Source organism: Pelobates fuscus, chromosome 1 (assembly GCF_036172605.1).
Source record: "Pelobates fuscus isolate aPelFus1 chromosome 1, aPelFus1.pri, whole genome shotgun sequence".
Classification (NCBI taxonomy): Eukaryota; Metazoa; Chordata; class Amphibia; order Anura; family Pelobatidae; genus Pelobates; species Pelobates fuscus.
In genome coordinates, this window is record NC_086317.1 from 446,386,577 (window position 1) to 446,413,653 (window position 27,077).

The 27,077-nt window shown below is 42.1% G+C and overlaps 1 protein-coding gene across 3 annotated transcripts in view; it reads right to left on the reverse strand.

Annotated features, from left to right (window-relative positions):
- Nucleotides 1-11,421: 11,421 nt before the first annotated feature.
- Nucleotides 11,422-27,077, reverse strand: part of ELMOD1 (ELMO domain containing 1) — a 136,686-nt gene continuing 121,030 nt past the window's right edge. For 2 of the 3 annotated variants that reach the window (XM_063430192.1, XM_063430200.1), the window contains exons 9-12: nt 16,939-16,962; nt 12,954-13,004; nt 12,253-12,386; nt 11,422-11,990 (exon numbers count right to left, since the gene is read on the reverse strand). In XM_063430192.1, coding sequence (XP_063286262.1) covers nt 11,818-11,990; nt 12,253-12,386; nt 12,954-13,004; nt 16,939-16,962 — 382 coding nt within the window. In that variant the 3' untranslated portion in view covers nt 11,422-11,817. The remainder of the gene's footprint in view (nt 11,991-12,252; nt 12,387-12,953; nt 13,005-16,938; nt 16,963-27,077) is intronic. The other variant, XM_063430210.1, reaches the window with a different exon arrangement.

The window sequence follows — 27,077 nt, forward strand, 5'->3', positions numbered from 1 at the left end:
CTTAAGTAATATCAAAGGAATATATCCCTTCATCTATCTTTATGGTGACACAATGGGTTGCAGCAATGCACTAGTGTCCTCTGAAGCAGTCAACATTAGGAGATGTTCACTCTTTTTGGACTGTTGCTGAGCCTATCACACCACAGCCCATCACATCAGTAATGTAGTTTCCTTCTATAAAAGGCTATCATGAAAGATAGGTTGTTGTGTAGACCATAGTTGTATGAGCCTAAGACTTTCTTAAGAACTATCACTCATTCCATGAGGATGTTTTTTACTTAAATGTCTTTAGTAACAATAATCACTCCTACTTCAGCAGGGGTCATGACAGCCTTCTTCATTTGGAAGGGCCAGGGCACAGACAAGATGGCTATGGATGGGGGTCCTAATTTAGCCTCCCTGATCAATAGATTTCAATGTTCAGTGCTCACTCAGCTGCTTGAGAGAGCTTTGTAAGCTGCATCTTTAATTGGGCGCCTATTACTTAAAAAAAAGCACACTTGCAGTCCCCCGGCACTTAACTCCACACCACAACCAGTGCTCTAAGTTATTGACTGAGTGCCAGACTGCAAGGGAACTCTAAAAGTGATCTGCACCTTGTATTGGTGCAGACCACAATGCTTACAAAAATTCTGTTCCACAGCTCACCCTTTACTGGTCCACCAAGTATGGTACAAAATGGACTTCACTGGACCACCAGGGATTATATCCCCTCCTGCCAACCAAAAGGTAAGCAAAAAGGGGAAAAATTATAAAATTCCCCTCACACAAAACATTCAATCACAACAACACTTAGTCTCCCTGACACTTATATGACACTCAGTTTCCACACACAACACTTAGGAGGGGGCCACCTGCCATCAAGTGTAGGGCCTTGGCAATCTTTCCCTTCATTGTCTATTGTAAACAGCTAGTTACTGGGTATAGATAATCAAGGCACCTATCTCCTCTGATATGCTTCAAAGCTTCATATTCTCGTACGCCTTATCTGAACAGAAACCACAGGACAAGTCTACTTGTTACGGTAGAGCTGAGAAGTACCCATGTGTCAGCCTGCTTGGCTTCAAGTCTCATCCCCTTCTCTTCTGCTATCTATACTGGGGTGTGGAGGGCCCCCTCCTATGCCGCTTTGATGTTGCCTTTCCAAACTCTTCAAGGATTGTAAAATATATCTTTAATGTCTCCTTTTGTAGCCAGGGATGCATCAGGTTCCAGATCTGTAGAGGAGATATTGTCAGGAAAAGCCAAACAGGAGTCAAGCATCTATGGTCACCCCCATATCACCTTTCCCAGCTGATTTGTGTGTGCCATCTTGGAGGATGCTCTGGCAGGATGGCAACTTGTTTTCTTTTTGTCTATTAATCTCACTAAAAAAGTGATGTAAAACTGACAGCCACTGGAGGGCGTTTCCGCATGCTGGACATCCATAGGAAAGTATTGAGTAATGCTTTCCTATGAGCGCTTTGAATGCGTGCACTGCTCTGGCCGCACATGTGCATTCGGAGCTGACGTCAGCAGGGGGAAGAGAGGTCACCAACGCTGAGGGAGCCCGGCGCTGGATTAAGGTAAGTGGCTGAAGGGGTTTTAACCCCTTAAGCCCAGAAGAAGGGGAGCCCTGAGGGAGGGGGGACCTAATAACTCAACAGTGCCAGGAAAACAGGTCCTTTAATTGTTTAATAAAAGCTTGCACAAAATGGTCTTTGTTTCTTTATTGTACAGATGGTTAGCAGTTATGGCATACAGCCTGCATAACAGTATTATGAGACTAGTTAAGTGGATCCAATATTTGGGAACTTAACTAAAGTGTTACCAGACCTTAGAGTAGACATGCTTAAATACACAGAGTCACTTCCTGGAAGGTAGTGACTGATACCTGGCAATAGGTAGCAGTCTAGAAAAAAAGCAAAAAACAGAGAAGAGCCTCAGATCAGGATCCCAGGATCAGGATCCCAGAAAGCAAGGATAGTATAAATACAAGCCAGGTTCAGGTAAACAAGACTATTCAATAACAAGGCCAAGTCAGGAACAGGATATTACCGAGTGGGCTCCCCCTGTCCTGGGCCGCAGCGCTGGGCGAGCCTGGAGGATCGGCCCCACACCAAGGGGGGGGGGGCTCTAGAGCCACTCGCCCAGCACTGCGGCCAGGACATGGGGAACCCACCAGGTAATATCCCAGTGGGCTCCCACTTTCGTGGGCCACAGCAATGGGCGAGTGGCTCTAGAGCCGCCCCCCCTCCCCTCAGCGCCGGGCTGATCCTCCATGGGGGCGCCAAGAGGAGCCCTGTCACAGATGGCAGGTGCATGCTCTGCCAATGAATGCTGGAGGAGAGGTAGGCGGCGATAGTGTGGGCAGCGAGGAGGCTCTTCTTGCAGCTCCCCACTCCTCCTTTGCGCGCCCTCTGTGATGCTGGGAGCCGGCCCCGGCATACGAAACAGCATGGTGGAGGAGTGAGGAGCTTCTCCACAGGGAGGTAGGGAGGCTGGATGTCTGAGTCTGTGTGTCAGTGAGTGTTTGACTGTCAGTGAGTGTGTTTGTGTGTGTCTGTCAGTGAGGGAGTGTATGTATGTCAGTGAGTGTCTGCCTGTGTGTGTATCAGTGAGTGTATGACTGTCAGTGTGTGTCTGCCTGTGTGTGTGTGTCTGTCAGTGAGTTAATGTATGTATGTCAGTGAGTGTCTGTCTGTGTGTGTCTGTCAGTGAGTGTGTGTCTGTCAGTGAATTTCTGTGTGTGTGTGTGTGTGTGTCAGTGAGTGAGGGTATGTGTGTCAGTGAGTGTGTGTCTGTCTGCCAGTGTGTGTCTGTTGTGATTGAGTGACATGAGGTGGTGGCAAAATGGATCTTTGCCTAGGGTGGCAGAAATCCTTGCACTGGCCCTGTCTGTTATACATTCAGAAGCACCAACAATATGGAGCCTCTAGAAAAGAAGGACATTAGGATAGAAAAGAGGGTCCAAAATAGGCACGACTCTTCTAAATAGGGACACTTGGGAGGTATGCAGTGGTGCAGTGTGATATCCAAAAGAAAAAGCACATGTCTAATACTCATAAGGCTGAGGAGCCAATATTCTGCTGTATATAGTGGAGGCTCATCCATAAGGCACTTGAGGAAGCCCAAGGGTGACACGGGGAGAGGAACACTTCTGAAACAAAGCACGGTGCGGCCTGTGACGAAGTTTTAATAGCTCATACTGCTTCTTTAAAGTGCTCAGTCACTTACAGCTCTGACCTGAGACACTCATGCTGTGGCTAGTTAAAAAGTTTAGAAGCTTCAAACTGCAGGACTGAGGCTGTGACTCTGAGGACTGATCTTATTCTGATTTCAGTCTGTTTTACTCTGTAATGATTGCTGTTATTGTTAACCATGCTACTACTTGGCTCCATATTACCACTGCAAATTAATTATATTGACAGATAACAAGGTAATGAGTCTATCAGTATCCTCCTGCTTTAACCTTGTGTACACTTTGTGCTGAAAGCTAATAGTAAGTCAGCAATATTTAATAAAAAGCTATAGTTATCATAACAGGAGAACTACTGAAGATGAGATCAGGAAAGGGAGAGCTAATAGAAGGGTAGAAAAATAGAGAAAGATAGAGATCTGGAGCGTTATACAGAGGCATGTACTATGTGGGGATCTCTGTATTGTAGCTCTGTGTAATTCATCACAGTGATCCTGGTTGTGTGGGCTCGTTGTGTCATCTCTTCATTGTTCGTGTAACATATTCATCCTCACCTTGCGACATCGATAATGATTGCCTTGCCAACAAGTGTGAAAGTGCCGTTCAGCAGCCGTGCATCAATATGTCTGACCCCTGCAGCATGTTGATGGATGTCGGTCACTTCGGATCTACATCAATTAGTAGCCCCACGTCTGTCCACAGCATGGACAACGTCTACGTGAACATGACGTCACGCAAAGGACACACACGCACGTTCTGGGGTCAAAGGCCGGTTGCGGCCAATCAGATCCACATGAGGGGTATTTAAGCTCATCTATATCTTCAGCTCATTGCCCTGTCGTGGTTTCCCTTAGTGGTTGTCCGAGAGTGCTTCCTGATCGTTTGTTTCTGGTAATTGACTTTGACTTTGTTTGACTTCCCTGTATTCTGGTATCCTTGACGTTTGGCTTTCCCTCATCGTTGTGTCTCTTTCTGTGTCCCCAACCTCAGCATGTATTCTGACTATACTCTGGTACATTAAGTCCGGCCATTCTAGAGAGACTTTTGGGTGTCAGCAGATGATTTGGATAAATATTTGATAAAAATAGTAAAAAACATAATCGCATCTTGCTATAAATTTCATTTCCAGACCACAACTTCGTAAAAAAAAAAAATAAAAAAAAAAAACTATGGAACATCCCACCACAAATAAAAAAAATTAAATCAAGAGTGCACATGAAAACCATGGTAAAACTGGTGTATCAATGAATCCTCAATAGGAACTGATGGTAACGCAATGGAATCAAATGATAAGAAGAAAATATATATATTCTCACAATGGTCTGGAAGACTTAATTTTCCTGTTTTTTTTATTTTAAATATCATCAGCTTTTTTCTTGTATTTTTGTTGTTGCAAATACTGTATATACAGGATCTGCTTACCGACTGATTAATCACGTCTGTCTATCTATATATATTTGCTCAGTATAAATAACCAACAAATGTAACACAAATATCTCCGTTTGTTTCAAAAGTATTTGAAAACCAGTAATAAAGTGACAACAAATAATTTATTGGAATGTCATGAAATTTATTCAAGTGATTTCACAATCAGTAGCTTGAAATTCAAAAAACAAGGTCTAGAAAATCATTACACACAGCATAGTGACAGCATATTCTACATGAACGACATTCATTATAAAAGCAATGAGTGAGATGAAACCGAGAAACAAATCTCGGAGTTACAAAAAAAAAAATTTTTTTTTTTTTTTATGTTTTGTCTTACTCTTTGAAGTACTGGTACTTCACCATTCCACCTTTAGAGGGCAGCGTTTAACTGATTTTATATAAACCAGAAATACAATTCTGGCTAACATAGGCTAGAGCTAGACTCTATATAATAATCGTCCCATAGATATCAATAAGAGAAGTTCTATTAAGTTTTATTACCAAAATTAAATGCATTTCTTCTGATAAAATCCAGTTCACAGCAGAGGGGAAATGCACGTATTCAAGATCATCTTGGTTCATACTTAAGTCATAAGACCTAAAAAGAGAATATTTTAGTCTCTAAATACGGCAGAGCACCAATAAATGGGTCTTTGACTTTTTAGTGTCAGAAATGCATTCAACACATTGGCAGGACTGTAGTAAAGAGATCTCCACATTCTATGTGGGAATGTGTGTTGGGTGGGGGGGGGGGGGGAATCAAAGTTAAAGCAGTAGCCAAAGTCTAGAAAGTGGATAGAGACATTTGCTACGCTAGAGGTCGAGAAATCAGCTGACTCGACAATCCAATAATTATGGCATTCATTTGACACTCACGTGAGGAATGATCAAGGTAAAACAGGTGCTATTTGGGTTTCTAAGTTCTAAATGTTGAGAGACATTATATTAATTACTACTTAATTAGCCCTTAGCCCCAGAACAGCCCCTGGTTTTGCCTTGATAAATCTCACGGTCATTGTGGGTTAATTCACATTTATTTCAGACAAATGGATTGTACCATTGTTCATATGAAATGGCCACTTTTATTTGGAAATAGGAAATTCCATAACTTTGACCTTGCAAAGCGTAATACACGTTCCGAGAGATTCTTTTCAATTACATATTTTATGTAAGCTGCATAAAACGTAGCAGCAGTATTTAAAAATAGACTAGATGTCATCTTTTTTTTTTTTTTTTTTCCTTTGCAAATAATAGTCCATACGTGTTTTTTTTCAATTTAAGTTTGTTTGTAAAATATAACGCTTGGATACTTTGCTATGGTAAAATATACACACTTTTTCAAAATAGAATCAAGCAGAAAGCGCTTGGAAATTGCTATGTGTAAAATGTATGAATATAATTGCTTCGCAACTGCTAGAAAACTCTCCTTGGAAATCATTAATAGGAGACAAAATTAACCATTTGTTTTTCATAATATTTTATGGTGTTTTTTTTTGTTTAGAACCTTACATTTACAGCACTGGGGTTGCCGAGGACTATGGAGTAGGATCTATTATAAAGGTCTAGTTTACTGTGAGACATGCTTGTAATAGCAAGCCCTCCACACTGCACAAGTTGCCTTTCTCTCTCTTGTCCCACCTTGCCTCTAATTACCTTAACTCCTCATACATTTTTTTACATTTCATTCTTGCATATGCACCTTCTCCAAGTATGTGAGCATAAGGTGTAATGGAAGCTATTTCTTGGCCTAGATCTCTCAAGAAACGACAGTTCTGTCTGTCGTGTAGGCCATACATGTGAAGAGGACCTGCTGTTTCATAAGTCAAATAACTATGGTTTAAAACAGAGAGAGAAGGGTGGATGAGACCGTTTTTTCACTGTTTGTTATTCATGTCTACCGGCTTGCTAAGCCTCCAGTCATCTCGGATTAGATCGCAACGCTCTGCCCAATGCTGCTCACCCAGATTTTGTGATCCCCTTCTGTTAGTTAGCCCTGAAAAAACACTTACTTTGCCCTTTATCTAAAGTGGCTCTAAAAATCCCATCTAAGCATGCGGCTGTTTCTAACCCAAAATCGTTTGGCCTGAATATGATACCAGATAAAAAAAAAACATCAATGTATACTTGTATACTTAGATCTTCTCCATGTAGCACAAAAAGTGAGCTGATACATTAAGGAAACATTAAGGACAAACAGAAAAGGTAAAAAAAGAGCACGTAAAAAAAAAAAAAGGAAATCCATTTATTTAGAAGCAGAAAAAAAAAGTACTTTATATCTATTTTAAAAGACCATAACTGGGGGGCGTGGCCGGACCAGCAAAGCGAGCAGTCGCATGTCAGCGGTGCTCCGCATCTCAAACGGAATAACGACACGACAAACCCGAGATACGGCTCATACCGACACCCGCAAGTGTTCTCGACCCGTGCACAACCATGGGAAAGAAGCTCAAAAAACTAAAAACGCACCCGGGAGACGGCAGCAGGAACATTGGGGATCTATTCCCAGTGAGGCCTACCTCCAAGATGGCGGCCGCAACAGACTCCCATGGCTCATCCTTTGAGGAGGAACCTCTGGATGCACCAGACGCCATACCGGAGGCCAGGGACCCGTTTGCGACGGCCCCCATGGGCGACCTGGGAGCTCCAGCCACAAAAGGTGACATAGTGAACCTGCTGAAAAATGTTCGCTCCTGTTCCACGCCGATATGGCAATACTGCGTGAAGATGTGACTGCGGTGACTGACCGGGTAAGAGTCACTGAAGAGGATCTATCCACAGTCATTCAACGGCAAACCGACACCAGCACACAAGTCCAGAAACTCGAAGCCTCACACAAGGCGCTGCAACACAGACTGGACATGCTAGACGACGCACGGCGTCGAAATAATATAAAAATAAGGGGCATTGCAGAAACCATAAACGATAAAGAGCTCCCCCACTTCCTCCGGAGGCTACTCTCCGCAATCTTGCATCCCAAGCAAGCAAAACATAACCCCCTTGAGGGCTTACACAGGCTCCCTAAATCCGCAAGGGCTCCAACAGCAGCGACCCGCGACGTCCTTCTTCGATTCCAATCCTACAGCGACAAGATGGCGGTTGTGGAAGCACTCAAGACCCGGAGCCCCTTCACATTCGAAGAGATGCAGCTCACAGTCTTTCAGGACTTATGCAAAGCCACACTGGACTGGAGGCGCTCAGTCCATCAGGTGACCCAGACCCTCCAAGAAGCAGGCATCAGGTACAGATGGGGGCCAACCCACTCCCTCACAGTCACCAAGGGAGATAAAACTCACCTCACCCGGGGGGCGGAGTCTGACCGCCGAGCCGCATGGACGCATCTGACATGAGCTCCGGCCAGGCAGGAGAAATACCGGGCAATAAACTATGGCTACCCTGCCAAAACTACCCAAGGGGGCATCACCCACATTGGGGGTGCCCCGCTGAACCCAACGACACCACCCCGGGGCCTGATGAAGTCGGCAACGCTGATAGTCGAGTGCGGCCTACTGAGGCTGCAGCCAGAGGGAAACGGCAGCTCTCCAGGGCGCAAAAGCCCGCAAGCGACCTTACCTCAGCTTTCCCCCCCCCCCCTCTGGACCGGTGGGGGACATCCCGGTCCCCACTGGACATGTAAACCAGTTGGAAAAACGAGCAAGCCAGCGATTCAACATGAGGGAGCTAAAACTCGCCAAAGACCAGCCAAAATGGCCGCCCAGCATGTACCCAGAAGGCGGACTACACACCCTAAACCCTGTATGTCCCCCTTGGAAATCTTTGATCGGCTCTGTGCGGGCCTCACAGCAGCTATCCGAACGGTAGCCTCCTGGATACGTCCAGCAGCGAAACGCAGCTCCTACAGGCAAGTACCCCAAGCCTCTAAAATGGCCGTCCGGCAGCGCAGACACAGAAGGGCCTCGAGGCGGGTAAAAGCGCCGATCCTCTCAAGCATCTTATCCGACCACACTCCTGGCAACCAACGCAGCGCTAAGCACCGCTTCCAAGCCAAAGCTGCATCACGGAGAGCTGCGTGGCCATACACCACGAGGACACTCACCGGAGCCGACCCCCGAAGTGGAGACACCGGGCCCTGCGGCCGCAACGTACTGAACCCCTGGGCACTACTAAGACTCCACCTGCGTGGCGCGTGGTCCCTCAGAGCCACACCACAAGGACTACCAAGCTGGACTAACAAAGTGAAAGACTCACCTCCAAAGCCTGCAAGCGGCGTGGGTTAACGGCCATCAAGGGACGCTGGTACCAGAGACTCACAGCAAAGCTTACATAGCCGTACTCATAACAGCCCTGACCTAGCCCGCAAGAATTTTTTACACTATTTTTGTATGCTATATATTAACAATGTCTCTCTAATTACTCACATAGGCAACCCATGCAATCTAGGGTATATAGTCTAAGCAACCACTCAACCCTCAATACAACCTAGCTCTGCATGCTAATCACACACCTTTCACTTACCAGTGAACGTGTACACCTTGCCAGCTCTTAGAGGCTTATACCAACATTAATTTACCAAGTATATACACTAAAAGTTACAAATGCTGAACACGAGACATACGGCTCTGTTAATCTGTGCCAGTAATATAATATACGTGCTCTATAACCCTGTTTTCCTGTTTTAATTCTATAAGCTTATTACTTAACCTTGTTGAATAATATGTGGTGTAATACGCGCTGAGCTACGCACTACGGTTTGTACATTTATTTAGCAAACAATTCTATACATGAGCCTCCTCATAATCGTGCTACCGCACCATGACCGTGGCTAATAGCGTAAACCAACTGTTGTTTTGTGACACATTGTTCTATCTGGTCGTGTGCCCCACCTGTCCTGTTCACAGAGCAGGGAAAGGTGCCTGTAATATCGATGCAGCTCTGCATTCTAGAATACCTATGTAATGTGTTACCATGTTATAGTGACTGCCCGCCCAAGCAATGTTAGCACTCTAAGCCTGAAACTAATGCTCTTACCTTTAGGCCTATTTGGATGTTATTTTAGTTGATGTCTATTAATCCATTAACGTATGCATACCTCTAGCCTAAACATTAGACAATCTGCATGTTTTTACCAACATTCTGTTCATAAATTGCCTCACAACGTATAAGCCTGTTTTCACAAAAAAAAAATGTGCACTGTTTAAATGCCATGACTGTATAGTAACTGTGTTATGCTCAGGTTTCCAAACGCCGTTGTGGCGAGGAAAGCTGTCTGTTATCTTTTATGCACGCAAAAATAAAGAATTCAAAAAAAAAAAAAAAAAACTCACCTCACCCGATGACTCCGGTGCCTTCCTAACCTGGGGCTCGTGCAGGCCACCCGCGCGGGAAGCTCATGGGACGTAGCCCCCTTTGTGCCCAGTACAGCAGCAGGCACGGGTTGAAACGTAACGTCCTAATGGCTGGCTCTTCACTTCCACGTTGGGCACAAAGATGGACTTCATTGTGTAACACAGTTTGATTTATGTTACCGCAAGTTGTTAATGCTTTTTTTTTTCTCTTACTATCCCTATAGTTCTATATGTTCCACCACCATAGATAGCTAGCCACAAGAAGGCATGCTCCTTAGAGACCTATCATAAGGCCAATAACGCACCACAAGCCACCGGGGTCCACAATAGAGACCATATAACGGACCAACATGCAGCTCTAGAATAAGGAGTCCTTAGAATAGCGGGTTTAGAACAAACCTATACTTAATGCTCAGTGACAACATATGCACCAGGACTAGCACAACATGTAACCCTGATTGATGTCTTCATAGGATGTCCCTCTCATATCATCGCTCAGACCTCCTTATACACTAGCCACAAGGTCACACAACCTAGATACCCCTAACTAGCGGTTTTATGTTCAGCAGACATACACCTGAATAACAGGCAAGGACTGCACAGTGCAATGATACCTTAATTAGCTCTCAGCCAAACTGATCTAACCACTGAGCCCTTCTATATAATATCCTGTCTATGACCTGAAAATGTGAAACTAACTAGAGCATATAATCAGAGTATTTTCTTCCAAGCATGTTCTGATAGTGCAGACAGGTGTACCTCACACTATTTTTTCTTTTAATACACACTGCAGTTTATAGACGTGCGGGGCCCTAGATAAAAACTTGTCTAACCAGATAATCCCCTCCCCTGCCGCCCGAAGCAACGTGTAACAAGCCTACTGTTTTTCACTACATAATTTAAACTTTCATTTTATACTTAATTCTTCAAGGTGCTCAACGTTGACATTTTAGGTTACCCATCCTTAACGTATGATTAGCGGAACCTTTCAGTTACACCTAAATGGTTGATGCTTGGCTAGGCACCAACTTGAAAAATATGGCTCCGTCTTACAACGTCTTAGTTAGTATGTTTGTGAATCTTAATCTGTCACTAACCTGTTTTATCTCTTGAAAAATTAAAAAAAAGTGCAGTTAACTTATGCCATGACTATGTATGCCATTGTAACGCCTGTAAACGCTGTTGTGGCGCTACAGGTCTATCTGTTATATAATACTTTGCAGAAGAAAAATAAAGAATTAAAAGACCATAACTATAATAATAATAATAATAATAATACTAATAATTTAACCTTGCACTGCAGAGAGATCCAGGACATGTTTCCCAAGTAACTGGGTTAATCTCAAAAGAGCAGACATTATATATATTTATTTGAAAAAAGATATCGGATCTATCCATTGTAACCCAGGCCCCAGCCAAAAGGTAGATCTCTACCTTACATTAACTCCAGTTAGGTACACAACATAATCTTAGCCAATGCATCTCTCATTCAGGCAGTGGTGACTTTGTTAAGACATTTAAATTATGTTACGTTTTGTCAGTAGAAATAGTAAGGATCATAAAATGTTTAGACAACAAGTGTTGTCCTGTACAGACACTAATCCATGTTTCACAAATACCACTCTCAAATGTTAAACTATGAGAAAATAAAATCTAAAAAAATAGAAACCTCTTATGTTAGATGAAAATATAACACTGCGTAAATTCGCAATATGCGCAACCATTGAATGAGAAATCCCCAAAAGCACTAGCATGAAGGGATTTGTTTTATAATAAAAACAGAGATGAGCACTTTACCAAAAAGCATGCATACAATCGCTGTGGTCATACAGCATGAAGACCATGATAAAAAGCTGTGATTGAACACAATAGTGAGGCAGTGATTTTGAAAAAATTAAGTGTTGATGATTACAGGTTGACCAAGCCTTCCGATGCAGCAAAATGAGGACATAATGCCATGTCCGTATTCTGAAGCTGCTTCAAGATGTGTTTGTAGAATTTGGTGCGCACGCGATTAAACTCCATGATGTCCAGTGGATCTTCTTCGATCCAGAATTTGTGAAATTCTTGCATCAAGAAGCCTGGAATGTTAAATAGACCATAAACTTTAGTTAGTTACAGAAATGATTTATTGCCAAAGAGAAAAGTGCTTTAAAGGAACACACCAAGTGCCCTAACCACTATAGAGAATGATTGACAAGTGACCTGGTGTCCACCGGGCACTGACCACCTCCTCCAGTGGAACTAGACGCTCCTGTAAGGAACCAATGTGAGCTTTTGGGGAAAGAAAAGGAATGACTGGCTGACCCTAGGTAAGACTGATGATAAAAATTAAATACTTACAGAATGTTTGCTGAAAATGATGCAATGTGGGGGACTCTGGAGCTACGTTATACAGATGTGTTTTCAGAGCTCCACTTATCATCAGGTTGTAGGCAAGGTCTGTGATATTAATCCCCACAATGGCGAAGGAGTACCTGTATCAAATTGAATTACGGTATGTTCAGGATCACAAACATGATATTAAATGCATCATGTAAAACGTTATACAAGAACAATATCCAAAGTGATTCTGCCTGAGTTATATAGCTACGCTTCTATGGATTTGCATTAACGAGACAAATAACAGTGCACAGGTGATGTCCTGGTTGGCTGAATTTAAAAGAGAATTTAAGTTTTTTGTTAAAAGTGATAATTTTCTGAAAAAAAAATGCATAAGCAAATCTGTACAGAGAGACCTTGAGGATCAAAACAAACTTAACAAATACCTGCTGGGTATGACCTAGAAAGGCAGGTAAATATATTTGGTCCTTATTGAATTATATTTTATTTTGCATTGCAAATAAATAGGAAATAGAACAAACATGTATACATATTTTATATATAGCTTTACTTTACAAGCATAACACTTGGTAATTTGATTTATTTTTCACAGTATTAAAATATTACAATTTATAATTTAAGTAACGGATATCTAAAAAGGCAGATGTGAAAGAGAGTATATTAGTAGAGCGTATACAATGGCATTTAAAAAGTAAACATACCCAATCGATTTGTCAAACTTTTTCATCTCCCATTCTAATTTGCTTGTTTTGCTACAAGGAAACAAAACAAAAAAAAACCCCACATAATTTGCATGATATTTCTGTTACTGACATAAACTGAAGTAATCACTAATTAATGGAAAAAATCACATTGAAACTACATTTTCACTGATTCTGTTACATTTTAGAATTCTGTTTAAAGGAACACTCCAAACACCATAACCACTACAGGGCCTTGTGCCCTGGCCACTCATCAGACTAAGTAGTCAAACCGTTCTAGAACGGAATGACTTTATACTGGGCTCCGCTCCCTGCCCTTTTCCCTTGTAGTCGGAGTGATGTAAGGTCTCCGATTGAGCAATGCCTGGCAGTGATCAGCGGACACTCTTAGCCAATAAACTGACCCTACACCGCATGGCTTAGCTCAAGAGAACTTAGGGAATCTCATAGGCCAGGGGTAGGCAGCCTTCAGGTGTTGTGGACTACATCTCCCATGATGCTTTGCCAGCAATATGTCAGTAAGAGCGTTTTGGGAGCTGTAGTCCACAACATCTGGAGTGCTAAAGGTTGCAAGCCCTGTCCTAGCATGACCTTCCAACTCTCAAACAGGAAGAATAGAGGTAGGAAGCAGCACCCAGTGGACTTCAAGAAAGAAGTCAAACCATTCCAAAATGGTTTGAATACTATTTATATTGAGAGGACACCAGGATACTCCTGGCACCACAACCACTTCAGAGTGCTGTAGTGGTTATTGTGCTTGGAATGTTCCTTATTTTAACATACATTTAAAGGCCATGTACAAGATCTTTACAAAGTACAGCTTTTTTGGAATAAAAGCCATTACATTCAGCAAACAACATTTTGACATGGGGTACGAGAAGTGAAAAATGGCTGTTTGGAGAGAGGAAACAAAAACAAACAAAGGGAAGGAAAGAGGTACCATCAATGAGCAGTAGTTAAATAAGACTATGGGAGAAAACAGATTTTACCATCCTAATACTTGCATCTTTTAAATTGGTATACTGGTAACTGGCCTATCTAGGACAAGAGTTATTGTGTTTCTATACCCCACCTCCTCTAGACTGGAATCTCGTCTGAGCAGGGTCCTCATCAACCTATTGTTCCTGTAACATTTTGTAATTGTCTCATTTATAGTTCCATTTCCCTCTTTTATAACATTGTTAAGCGCAGAATATAAGTGCCTAATATAATAATACCAGTAAAAAGAATTACGGCAATGAGAGACGTATAATATGCTGGAGAGGAAGCCAGGTTACATTTGCCAGTAGCTGCAATTTTATATCTATATACCCAAGGTGAGTGTTTAATAAGTGAGTATTGTAAGGTAAATATATTTATAGATAACCATTAATATATTTCTTCATTTTAATGATCAGATTAAAAGTCAAAACTCACAAATTCAGTTTACAAGAAGAGTAGGTCATCTAAATACTCAATTCACCGTTCATAAAATGACAAGGGTCTTAGCAACCCAACAGAACAGAGTTCACTTGGTGAGCTGGGCTTAGCTTAGATTAAGGATTAATGGTATAGGTTCTCTTTGCAATGGCACAAGTGAGCAAAACAATGTTAAGATCAGGGACTAACTGAAGGACAGAGTGCGGAGTTTTCTTTAAGCTTTTGTCTGTTCTCACATTTTCTGTTTTTGCTGCAATGCATTTCCTTGGGCTCTCCCTAAATTAAAAGGAGTAATCCAGATATGGACCCCATGCTCACTGCGCTTAGAAGGGTATCATCTACACCTCGCTAATGAGGCCCAAGGAAGGCAAAACAATCGTCCATGGTTGCTGTATCTCTAGTGCAGAGGGTACTTGTCGGCATTATGGTTCTGGAATTCCCTTATGGGTGGGATCAGTCTGATATGTAAATGGTTGTCTTTGTAATGGCACAAGTGACCAAAAACATGTTGAGACCTAAGTGTGGACTAACCAAAGGGCAAGCAACTGATTTTTTTTCTAAGCTTTTGCCTGTTCTCAGAGTTCTCGTATTCTCGTTTTTTTCTTAGATTAAGGAACCTGAAAATGTTCACCTTGGGGGCAACTTGACCTAGCTCAGTCTTTCATGGGTAGAACTTTCAAAGATCAATGTGGACATGCCATCAAAGTTATTGGTAGGTTTTCCATGTTTTTTTTGTTGAGGAGAGGCAGCGGGAAAGTGGCCAAAAAAAAATTATTCTTTATTCTGCTTCTACTTACTTAAGCTGAATTAGAATAACAAATATAAGAAGTATTTATGACAGCTTGTATTGTATTGCTGAACGGACTGGACACGTCTCTGTATTCTGCTTTGGTCTTTAATGTAATGCCTTAATATGTGGCAAGTATCCCAGTAGCTATATCGCGTCCGCTAGAAACACAGAGAGCTCATACTGTGACAAACTCCAGTTGGTTATTGCAATTTCGGAGAAAGTACTTAGAGAAACATCATTTCACAGACTAAAGGGCTGTAATTTGTGCTACTTTTATTTTCTGTACAGAAAATGGAAAGTGGGTGGAAAAAATGACATTTAATACTGTTAAAACACACATTTTTGTTTTTAGTAAAGGATAATATTTTCCTCCTTGGATTCACATTGTGGCTGAAGTGTTATGTTAACACAAGGTTTGAAGAAACACTGTTTTCGACTCGAAAACAAATATAAAATGATATTTCAAGTAAACAAATAATTAAATTTAAAGTTTCAATACCAGAGGGCAGAGCAATGAATCTTATTGCATCCTTGATGCTGAAATTTACATCCTTTGGGTCAATAGAATGTTTATCCCAAATGTTTGTTAATATTAAAACCATTAGAGATCAGGCATTTGGCAAGGTTTAAATTAAATGGAGCTTACATGGCGTAATGCTATCAGAGGGTTCAAATTAAACTTGGACTCAATTATACTGATCTTTACTTTAACAAGATCACTGAACATAGTGCTATTCAATAAAGTGTGTTTTAGTTTGGCTATTTTGGTGCAAAACTTGAACGTCACATTGAATTCATTCTGACATTTAATGGAGTATCTCTGCAAATGTTTGTTTATCAATTGCAACCATGCTGCATTTTACATATTACAAAGCAATAAGATCAAATACTAGAATATGAAACACACACAAACACAAAACAAACAGAGGGTTTAATGTTATGAACAAGTTGTTTAAAGATGCAGTCCTATTCAGATTGTTTACACCTGCTTTAAAGCAAAAGCAATTGGAAGTGAAAATTAAACTAGATTAATCACGAGAATCACAGTCCAACATACTAACATTAAGTGGCCAGCGGGCCACCTCTTCGCCCCCCTATGATAGGGGAAACACGTAGGGGGCGGCATTTAGACGGCCTACAGTCGGGTTGTTGCTGCGGCCAGGCCCCCTGCAGTGAGGGGCACGATCGCAGCCGCGACCCCTGCGACCGTGGTAGGTACGCCACTGCTAATATACTAAATACTTTAGAAATAACTCGGCACACAAGTACATTTACTAATTTACCCCATGGAACTTTTTTTTTTTTTTTTTTTGTAAGCATGGGACTTTTAAAAAAAAGGTTTTTAGTCTTTGGTCTCTCTTCTCACTTTTTCAGTAAGAGAACATGAAACATTTATTCTGTACCCCCTTTTTAACCCTTGAAAAAAATCTTGATACAATAGGAATTGCAAAAAAAAGCATAAAACATAAACAGTCAATAGGGAAGAAATGGCCATCTGGAAATATTATGTATCTGGCAAAATAGAATTGTGGGAGAAAAAGCATCAATTTTGTCTGCCGTATTTGCAGTGTTATGCCCAGAAAAAAAGAAAATAGGGGTATAATTTTATATTTATCGGGTGATAACTCACCATTGTTTCTGGAATAGACCACTTAATACTAATGTGAGATATCATTTTGCAGAGTTAACATTTATTTTGCAGTTCAGTAAATAGACCTTAAATAGGAATGCATCTTTAAGATAAAAAAAGCTAAACATACAATGCAATTAAAATACCTGAAGTCCTCTTTACTGACATCCCTTTTAACATAAAAAAGAAATAATAATAAAATAAAACAACCAGACTACGGTAGTTTGTGATCTAAAAATAATAGCAATAACAAAAAAGATAGCACTACCAAAATAAATAAATAAAAAATATATATATATATTTGAGGTTTATGCATTTAGGCCGAGATTTTTAAATAAAACTTAAAACATGCTGCTGCATGAACAGATACTTATGTTTTATTGTATTTGTCAGCAGCAAATACCCTTTGCAAATAGCTTATAAAAGTATGTAATACAAAATTAAGACCAATAGTATGACCTGTTGTGCATGTAAGACAGTATAAATTGTATCCAATTTATTTAAATCCTGCTTGAAAACATACACATATTTTAATAAACATGCCTGGGAAATTCACTAAAGTGTGAATTATTGTTAGTTCAAATACTGTAACTTAAAAGAACACTATAGTGTTGGGAATACAAAAATGCAATAAAAGGGTGATTTTACTCACTCTTTCTGCCATGTTGCACTAGAATCGCTATGGTTGTCTACGTCTCGATGGTTGAGATCATCAATCTTGATGACCTCAGTCAATCCAATAATTTCCTATTGGAAAGTATTGGAAAGCTATTGCGCATGCGCAGCAAAACGTGGAGACGCTGATTGCCGGTGCTGAACACTGTACAGCACTGGACTAGGAAGCACCTGTAGTGGTCGTCAGAGTGATTGCCACTAGAGGTGTTCTTAGGCAGCAATGTGAACACTGCCTTTTCTCTGAAAAGGTAATGTTTGCAGTGCTAACAATGCAGAACGTGCTATAGACACCAGAACCACTACATCAAGCTGGGCACCAGCTATTAAAGAAATACTCTGGGCACCATAAGGACTTTATGCAGTCAGCTCTGCCCTGGAACTTCCATTTTAGTCCAGGGCTTCAATAAGGATGCATTAGACATGAGCTCAGTAGCTCCGCATTCAAAAAACGGGTTGAAACGAATACATACATAGGTGGAAAGAAAACATAATTTTTCAATAAAAAAATTACAGTGTTCATAAAAACACATTTTCTAGATCAAAAAAATAATGTTGGAGATATGGTATACTGATAGACATAGGCGAAAATGCACATTTTTTTAGCAAGACAGTAGGCTTCATATTTGCTTTTACCTTCTTTACTGACACCTCAGCAGTAACGAAACAGTTAACACAGACAATCAGAAAAGGGGTAAGAAAAAAAAAAACTCAACTGGACCCTCTCACTTCATCTTTCTTTGCTGCTGCCTCCAGATGAGCAACCTCCATACTAGAGTTCCTCTGGTGATTTTGTTTGTCTTTGCTTTAATATTGTATTATTTACTCTGGTGGGTGGTGCTGCGATCTATTTGTAGTATTTATCATATTGGGTTATTGGGTTCCATATCCCCGTGTCCCTGATCCTTGTCTTCCCCTTCGAGGCCTTGTGCTCTGTTATCCTGTGTTTGGTGTTTCGTTTTTCCAGCTGGAGCCTTCGTTCCTCTGGGCGGCTCTCTAGATCCCCGGCTGCAGTCCATGGGTGTTTACCTCCTGAGACCACTGATGCCGCAGGCTTTGAGGTGGTTGATGAATATTATGATGGCAGCTCAAACGCTAACTCCCCCAAGATTTAAGCTCCCTCAGGGCCCACCTCTAGCTATAACAGATACACAGTGGTGGCTGACACACATACTGGCCGTGCGTCAGGTTCGGCCTTGCCATCTGAAGATCCGGTGGAGATATTGAACGCAGCAGAACTCCCTTTCTTTGACCCCGACTATACGACACCCTCACTCTTCTGAGTGGACCCCGCTTGAGCACATTGGAGAGTTACTACATTATTGGCTCTGTCGTCCTCTGAACAAGGAGGTCAGGAACATGCTACAGGTTGAATGCCCAAGGTAAAGGGAGGCTCATTATGTACTACTATTTGCCCTTGAGAAAGGCGGTGAGACCGCCGAAACGCGCGTTGGGCAGTCTGTTCCACATGATTGGACACACTGACATACTTTCGATGCTGACTGCTTTGACAACTTGAGGGAAACCTCACAGCCCTAGGTACAGACTAGAGGGATTATTCTGAGTTAGGAGCAGTAATGGTAATTGTATTATCTGCATAACTCTGTTTAGACTCAGTCCCTTTCATTACTTTGTTTTCTCTGTATATACTGTTTGATCTCACTTTCCTTTCGATTTACTTCCTTTTGGTGCACTAGATTTACCAGGCACTTTTTGATATTGGACTTAACTTAAGTACACCTTAGGATTCTCGGAAGCTATTATACAGATTTAACTAGATATTAGCTGTTCCTAGGAACACTGCAATTGGGGGAATCCCCCGGCTTTGGTGCTGTTTCCTGGCATTAATCAGTGACAGGTAGGCTGAGGTTCCAAGGGAAGCTAGATTAGCAATTATGTATCTTTACAAACTATACTGTGTCTAGAAACTTGATACACCAGTACTTTTTGTGATTGCTGTTGCTACTTGCATTCCAATAGGTACCCAGCCACACTGGTTCGCCAGTCTACATTTACAGTCGCATCGTATTATCTTGTTTTTAACCCTCACTGAGTGGGGTGATTTAATAGGTGGTGTGTTTTTTGATATTATATTTTTTCCTTAAAGTTGTTCTATTAAAGTTTTTGTTATTTTCGTTGCTCTTATTGTTTTGATACTAAGACTGGGGGTAGCGGTAGTGAGACTAAGGACCCCGTTTTTACGGGGAACTCTTCTCACTCCCTCCGCTTTGATAGTCATATTTTCAGGGTTAAGCCCTATACTACCCCTGTAACCCCTTTTTACTACCGGTCAGAGTTTTGCACTTTGACCGATAGTTCTTATGCTCTTTATTCTTTTGGTTTCAATACCTGGGTTACGAGAGTGGCTACATTTATTTTAAGAAGATATTATGGCTGGTTTCTTATCCAACAAGCTGGATAGCAGCATCTGGTGTAAAGATGCAGACAATGTCTTTTCCAATACTAAATTAGACCCTAACGCCATGACCCCGGACATTAACAGATCCTTTAATAAACTTCAGGGTCTTTATAAAAGCCAGATTAGGACCTGCTGGGAAATTTCTTCCCTTGAAAATTACATAAAGAGGGAAATGATACCGAGGGGCCTTAGAGTGAGGAATACCCCCTCATCCTACTCAGAGAATGTTGAGCTAATGAAGGAATGGGAGTGTGCAGCTGGAACCTGTTCTAAAACTTTCATGCATATCATTTGTAAATTTGAGCAAGACAAACTTAAGACAGTAAATGCTAGTCTTGATGAGGAAATCACCACGATTAAACAATTCCAAAATGACCCTAATTTTACTTTCATGGAATCTAGGTTAAAACAAAGCCTAGATAAATACCAAGACATAATAAAATTTAGGAAACATGACAAATTTTTGAGGGATCTGAATGACTATGAGACCGGGAATATTTACAAATCCTTTAATCGTAGGATGAGACGTACCTCAGATAACACTTTAACATCAGACTATGATTCCTCAGATACGGACTCAGGTAGCCAAGTTACCCCGTCTGAGTCCCAATCACAACCCTCCACCTCCATAATGGCTCCTAACCCAAGGGGGATTCTGAAGAAAGGGGTTAATTTTTTAGCCATGGGCAATCAGGAAGAATTCCCAAGCCAACGCACACGTTATCAGACCAGGTATCCAAGGGGTGGGGGAGGAGGAGGAGGGGGGAGAAGGAAAAGGTACTAGATACCACTCAAATTTCAGGACCCGAGTCACAGGTCATAAATCTGTCATCCCATACATTGAACGAAGACCAGCTTAGGGTCCTCGGCAGGGGACTATCATTTGTACCGACTCCACCATTTGACAGATTTAGTTGGATCAAGGATCTCCACCTTTTTATCCGCAAACTGGCTTTACATAAATTTCATTCAATCCAGAATGAGAAAAGGGCTAGAGACCTTGGCTTAACGACCAAAGACTACCAGTGCCTGACTACTCTCTTGTCTCTTCTGGATGAGAACGACCCAAGTACCACCCATAAATACACCGATCTTAAACCTAAGAGTAGATATACACCAAGCTTTGCTGGCTTCAGAAATATCGAACTTTTTCTTGAAGCAGCCAGGAATGAGATCGAAAAAATTGACTTAAAAACCCTGTCCATCCGATCAAGTGACAACCTCCAAAAAAATGAACAGCGGGCCTTGAAGGCACTCCAAAGCGATAGTGATATTATCGTTAAACCAGCAGATAAGGGGGGTAATGTCGTGATAATGGATGTAAATAAATATGTTGAAATGGTGGAACACGTTTTGGGTGACTCTGAGACCTACAAAGTGATTAAGTTTGACCCGACAAATGATTATCTCCAGAAATACAAAGAAATTCTGGATGACGGCCGCAGTAGGGGGTTGCTATCTAAGGACGAATATGACTTCGTCCTTAATCGTAACCCTAAGATAGCAACCTTCTACTGCCTGCCTAAAGTTCACAAAAACAGGGAGAACCCCCCCGGACGCCCAATCGTTTCGGGGGTAGATAATCTCACACAGAACGGCAGTCTGTATGTAGATAAAATCCTGAGACCTTTTGTCGAGGCCCTCCCTTCGTATATTAGGGATACGAAACAAGCCCTAAATAAACTTTCAGAGCTCAAATTTCCTTCTACAGCGAGTCTTTGTAGCTTGGACGTTGAATCCCTCTATTCTTCCATTCCCCACGTGAGGGGGATTAAACATGTAGGATTCTACCTTAATGAGAGACCATCTAGGGATGTTCCCCATACCACTTTTGTTTTACGTCTATTGGGCTTTATTCTGTCACACAACTATTTTTTGTTTAATTCCAAGTTCTACCACCAGGTGAGAGGTACTGCCATGGGCACAGCGTGTGCTCCATCATACGCGAACCTCCACCTGGGCTGGTGGGAACACTGGATATCCACCTTAGAAAATTTGGCAGAGTACTTGCCCAAGATATTATGGTGGGGTCGCTACATTGACGATGTTCTAATTGTCTGGCAGGGCACCCCTCAGGAATTCTCTGACTTGGTCACTCTCCTTAACCACAATGAAGAGAACCTCCGCTTCACATTCGAATTTGGGGGACGCTCCATTAATTTTTTAGACGTAACCATCACCATGGCTGAGGGTGGTACATTTCAATCCACACTGTACAAAAAACCAACTGCTACAAACTCGCTTCTCCATTGGAGTAGTCATCATCCAAGACCATTGAAGGCTGGTATCCCTACGGGTCAATATCTCCGTCTCCGCAGGAATTGCAGCGAAATTGCAGATTTTAAACTCAAAGCACAACAACTTAGAGCCCACTTTAAGGCTAAGGGCTATCCGAACCGCTGCTTAAAGCTGGCGTATAAAAGGGCACTAGAGACCCAGAGGAGTGCACTCCTGAGTGACCAACCTGACAAGGTTGATAGGGAAACTGACAAAATACGCATGATCGCGACCTATGATGCTGGCTGGCCTGAGGTTAGGAAGTCACTGGACAGATTTTGGCCGTTACTGCTGAATGACACCCATCTCAAACAGGTCCTTGGCCCTCACATTGATATTACGGCTAGACGGGGACGTAACATCCGAGACTTGCTGGTACCAAGTCACTTTTCTACCCCAATACAACCAAGAGCCACCTGGCTAGGTACCCCACCCTGTGGCTCATACAGCTGCGGTAGATGTGTCGCTTGTCGATACATCTCCAAAGGCTCAAAGACCGTAACTGATAGCACATGTGAAAATACCGTAAAGATAAAAGATTTCTTTAATTGTAATACCAAGGGACTTGTATATCTTTTATCCTGTGCCTGCGGACAGAAATATGTAGGCAAGACCTTCAGGGCCTTCAAAGCGAGAATTATGGAGCATATAAGGTCTCCGAGGAACCGTTTAGATACACCAATATCTAGACATCTAAAGGAACACCATCACGGTGACTCTAATAACCTCAGATTCTGCGGCCTTGAACTAGTGAAAAGGAACCAAAGACGTGGTGATTTTGACAGAATCCTTAGACAGAGAGAATCCAAATGGATTTATCAGTTAAAAACACTCCAACCGAGAGGTCTAAATGAGGGTTTCTCTTTTGCCCCATTCATCTGACTTGTCTATAACATTTTTATGATGCTTTCTTTGCTTTTTTTGTCTATTAGTTTATGTTTTGAACCATGCCTTTCTTGTTTTATTACCACTCCTTCATAATGTATAATCAACTTAGCTCATAACATTTGAATGGACCTTTAATTTTCTTTTTTTCTATTGATACATAATATGTCACTTATTACGAATTATGCCTCTCTTAAGTGTTTGCCCCCACTAGATATCGAACGTTATGATACTCGGGCTTACTAGCCACCTTACAACATCCACCCACCCCCCCCCCCCCTTTTCCAAAGAATTTTGGGGATGTGGGTTGAGACGGGTAAACCCCTACCGTATCACGATAGATATTAACCACAGCTACTCAGTAGCAGAGCCGATTTATCATCCACTACTTTTACCATCCTTACAAGGTGGACTGCCTGAGTTGGTAACTAAGTCCAGACGCATGCGCAAGAATAAATACTCATAAAACACAAAGTTTGCACGCATGCGCCAATACTTGACGGCATACTGCCGTGAGCGTATCGCCCAATTCTGAGTTTTTGGCGCATGCGCGAACAGACTGACATATACTCTGTGCGCATGCGCCGCTATCTATACGCATGCCCACAAGCGGATATTCGGCCTGGCCCGAAGACTAAGTTCTGACGCATGCGCAAGTGGAGGCTCTGTACCCATGAAGGGGGAAAAGTTCCCGCGCATGCGCCGGGGAAAGGGACATGCGCACAACACCACCAGCGGTAATTAGTGGATGCGGCTGGCGGGCAATTTGAAACCCCACCTTCTACTGGATTAGTAGATGGTGGGGTATATAAACAAGGTAAAGGGAGGCTCATTATGTACTACTATTTGCCCTTGAGAAAGGCGGTGAGACCGCCGAAACGCGCGTTGGGCAGTCTGTTCCACATGATTGGACACACTGACATACTTTCGATGCTGACTGCTTTGACAACTTGAGGGAAACCTCACAGCCCTAGGTACAGACTAGAGGGATTATTCTGAGTTAGGAGCAGTAATGGTAATTGTATTATCTGCATAACTCTGTTTAGACTCAGTCCCTTTCATTACTTTGTTTTCTCTGTATATACTGTTTGATCTCACTTTCCTTTCGATTTACTTCCTTTTGGTGCACTAGATTTACCAGGCACTTTTTGATATTGGACTTAACTTAAGTACACCTTAGGATTCTCGGAAGCTATTATACAGATTTAACTAGATATTAGCTGTTCCTAGGAACACTGCAATTGGGGGAATCCCCCGGCTTTGGTGCTGTTTCCTGGCATTAATCAGTGACAGGTAGGCTGAGGTTCCAAGGGAAGCTAGATTAGCAATTATGTATCTTTACAAACTATACTGTGTCTAGAAACTTGATACACCAGTACTTTTTGTGATTGCTGTTGCTACTTGCATTCCAATAGGTACCCAGCCACACTGGTTCGCCAGTCTACATTTACAGTCGCATCGTATTATCTTGTTTTTAACCCTCACTGAGTGGGGTGATTTAATAGGTGGTGTGTTTTTTGATATTATATTTTTTCCTTAAAGTTGTTCTATTAAAGTTTTTGTTATTTTCGTTGCGCTTATTGTTTTGATACTAAGACTGGGGGTAGCGGTAGTGAGACTAAGGACCCCGTTTTTACGGGGAACTCTTCTCACTCCCTCCGCTTTGAATGCCCACACCATCCTTACCCAAATAGGTGTCCCAAATCCCACAGTTTGACCTAGTTTTTGTCACTTTTATGGCCAAGTTTGGCAAGGGCTCTCGCAAGGGTTTGGAACAGGGTCTACGTTTTACCAAAGACAAACTGCTGGATGTTAGGATGACAGATGAGGCGGCTACCGAAGGCACTTCGGTGGATGCCCACATCCTGCGGGAATGGGCTCAAAGGGCCCTCTGCCTCCTGGGCAATGATGTCGCTGCCCTGTCTATGGAACACCACAAATTGGACACTAAGTTGCTGGATTTAGCAACCGAAGAATTTGGTCAAAAGGCCAAGGGTCTGCTCCTTGGAGACAGGTTCATGAAAGAACTGAACACTCATGTCTCCATTTATAGATCTCTGAATTAAACCCAGGCTTCACTCAGGACGGTGTTCTGTGACTGGGGCCTTTTCCTCCAGAGCTGGTGAGCAGCAGGGTCGCGGCGAATTGCCTACTCCGGCTCCAGATCCAGTTTGACTCCTACTCCACCTCCACCTACCAGCACTGTCCATTCTTTCCCCAGGGGTATCTAGAAGTTGTGGCACATCCTACACCTGAGGTAATCCTACCTCATGTAAGGGTCATTCACACTTTATTTTTAAAGCCGGTCATGGCATTTCTCCAAGTGCAAGGGGTACATAGTATACCAGGACATCATCCTCCTTATGGCTCAGGATCCGGAGATGCTCAAGGACGATAACCTAGTGGCGATCAGCCTGGTGCAGGATCTTGGATTTGTCATAAATGAGATAACGTTGAAATTGACTCCATCCCAGTCCATATAGTTCCTGGATTTCATGGTGGACTCGGTGGCTGCAGTACTGAAGCTCCCGCCCTCCAAGGTCATGGCTATCAGGAAGGAGATAAGACGACTGCTGTGGCGGCCTCGTGTCACTCTACGAGATCCGGCTCGGACAATAGATCTCCTATCTGCCTTTATCCTGGAAATTTTTCAGGTCCTTTGCACTATTGAGTCATGCAACATCTGAAGGTGCAGCATCTACGCCTCCTACAGTCTGACTGTTCGCTTAACGAACGAGGTTAATTTCGAACTTTGTTGTTGGCTGACCCACATGGAGGTGTGGAACGGCAAAGCCAGTTTTGGCTCGACTCCAAACTTCATCCTGGAATTGGATGCAACCTCTAGAATTTGAAAGAATGATCGCTTCAGTCTGGAACTGATTGCAGGGTCCTTAAACAGTTTGCAGCTTCACTAAGGACAAGTTGCACTATTCGCCAGTTCTTTAGATGGACAATGTGTCGTAGGTGTGGTACATAAAGCGTCTGGGTGGTTCACGTTCAAAGGTTACATAGTTACATAGCTGAAAAGAGACTTGCGTCCATCAAGTTCAGCCTTCCTACATTTGTTTTTTGCTGTTAATCCAAAAGAAGGCAAAAAAAACACAGTTTGAAGCACTTCCAATTTTGCAACAAGCTAGGAAAAAAATTCCTTCTTGACCCCAGAATGGCAGTCAGATTTATCCTTGGATCTAGCAGTTATTACCCTACATTGAAAGATTATATCCTTGAATATTCTGTTTTTGCAAGTATGCATCTAGTAGCTGTTTGAACATCTGTATGGACTCTGATAAAACCACTTCTTCAGGCAGAGAATTCCACATCCTTATTGTTCTTACAGTAAAAAAAACTTTCCTTTGCCTTAGACGAAATCTTCTTTCTTCCAGTCTAAACGCATGACCTCATGTCCTATGTAAAGTCCGGTTTGTGAATAGATTTCCACACAATGGTTTGTATACTGGCTCCGAATATATTTGTATAATGTTATCATATCCCCTCTCAGACGACTTTTTTCTAAACTAAATAGGTTTACATTGGTTAACCTTTCTTCATAGCAGATATGTTCCTTTCCGTTTATTAATTTTGTAGCCCACCTCTGCACTTTTTCTAGTGCCATAATATCCTTCTTTAGAACAGGTACCCAAAATTGCACAGCATTTTTAAGATGTGGTCTTACCAGTGATTTATAAAGAGGCAAAATGATAGTCTCATCCCGAGAATGAATGCCCTTCTTCATGCATGACAATACCTTACTGGCCTTGGCCACTGCTGACTGACATTGCACATTGTTGTATAGTTTGTTGTCTATAACAATTCCCAAGTCCTTTTCTTGTGTTGTTATCACTAATTCGCTTCCATTAAGAGTATACGTTGCTTGTGTATTTTTTACGCCAAAGGTTCTGGCAAATCTTATGAAGGATCTGTACCAGTACTGTCTGGAGCAACATCTCTCCATTAGGACGTAGTACCTTTTGGATCAGGACAACCTTGTGGCAGATTGGTTCTCCAGTCATTGGAGAGACACCAGCAACTGGC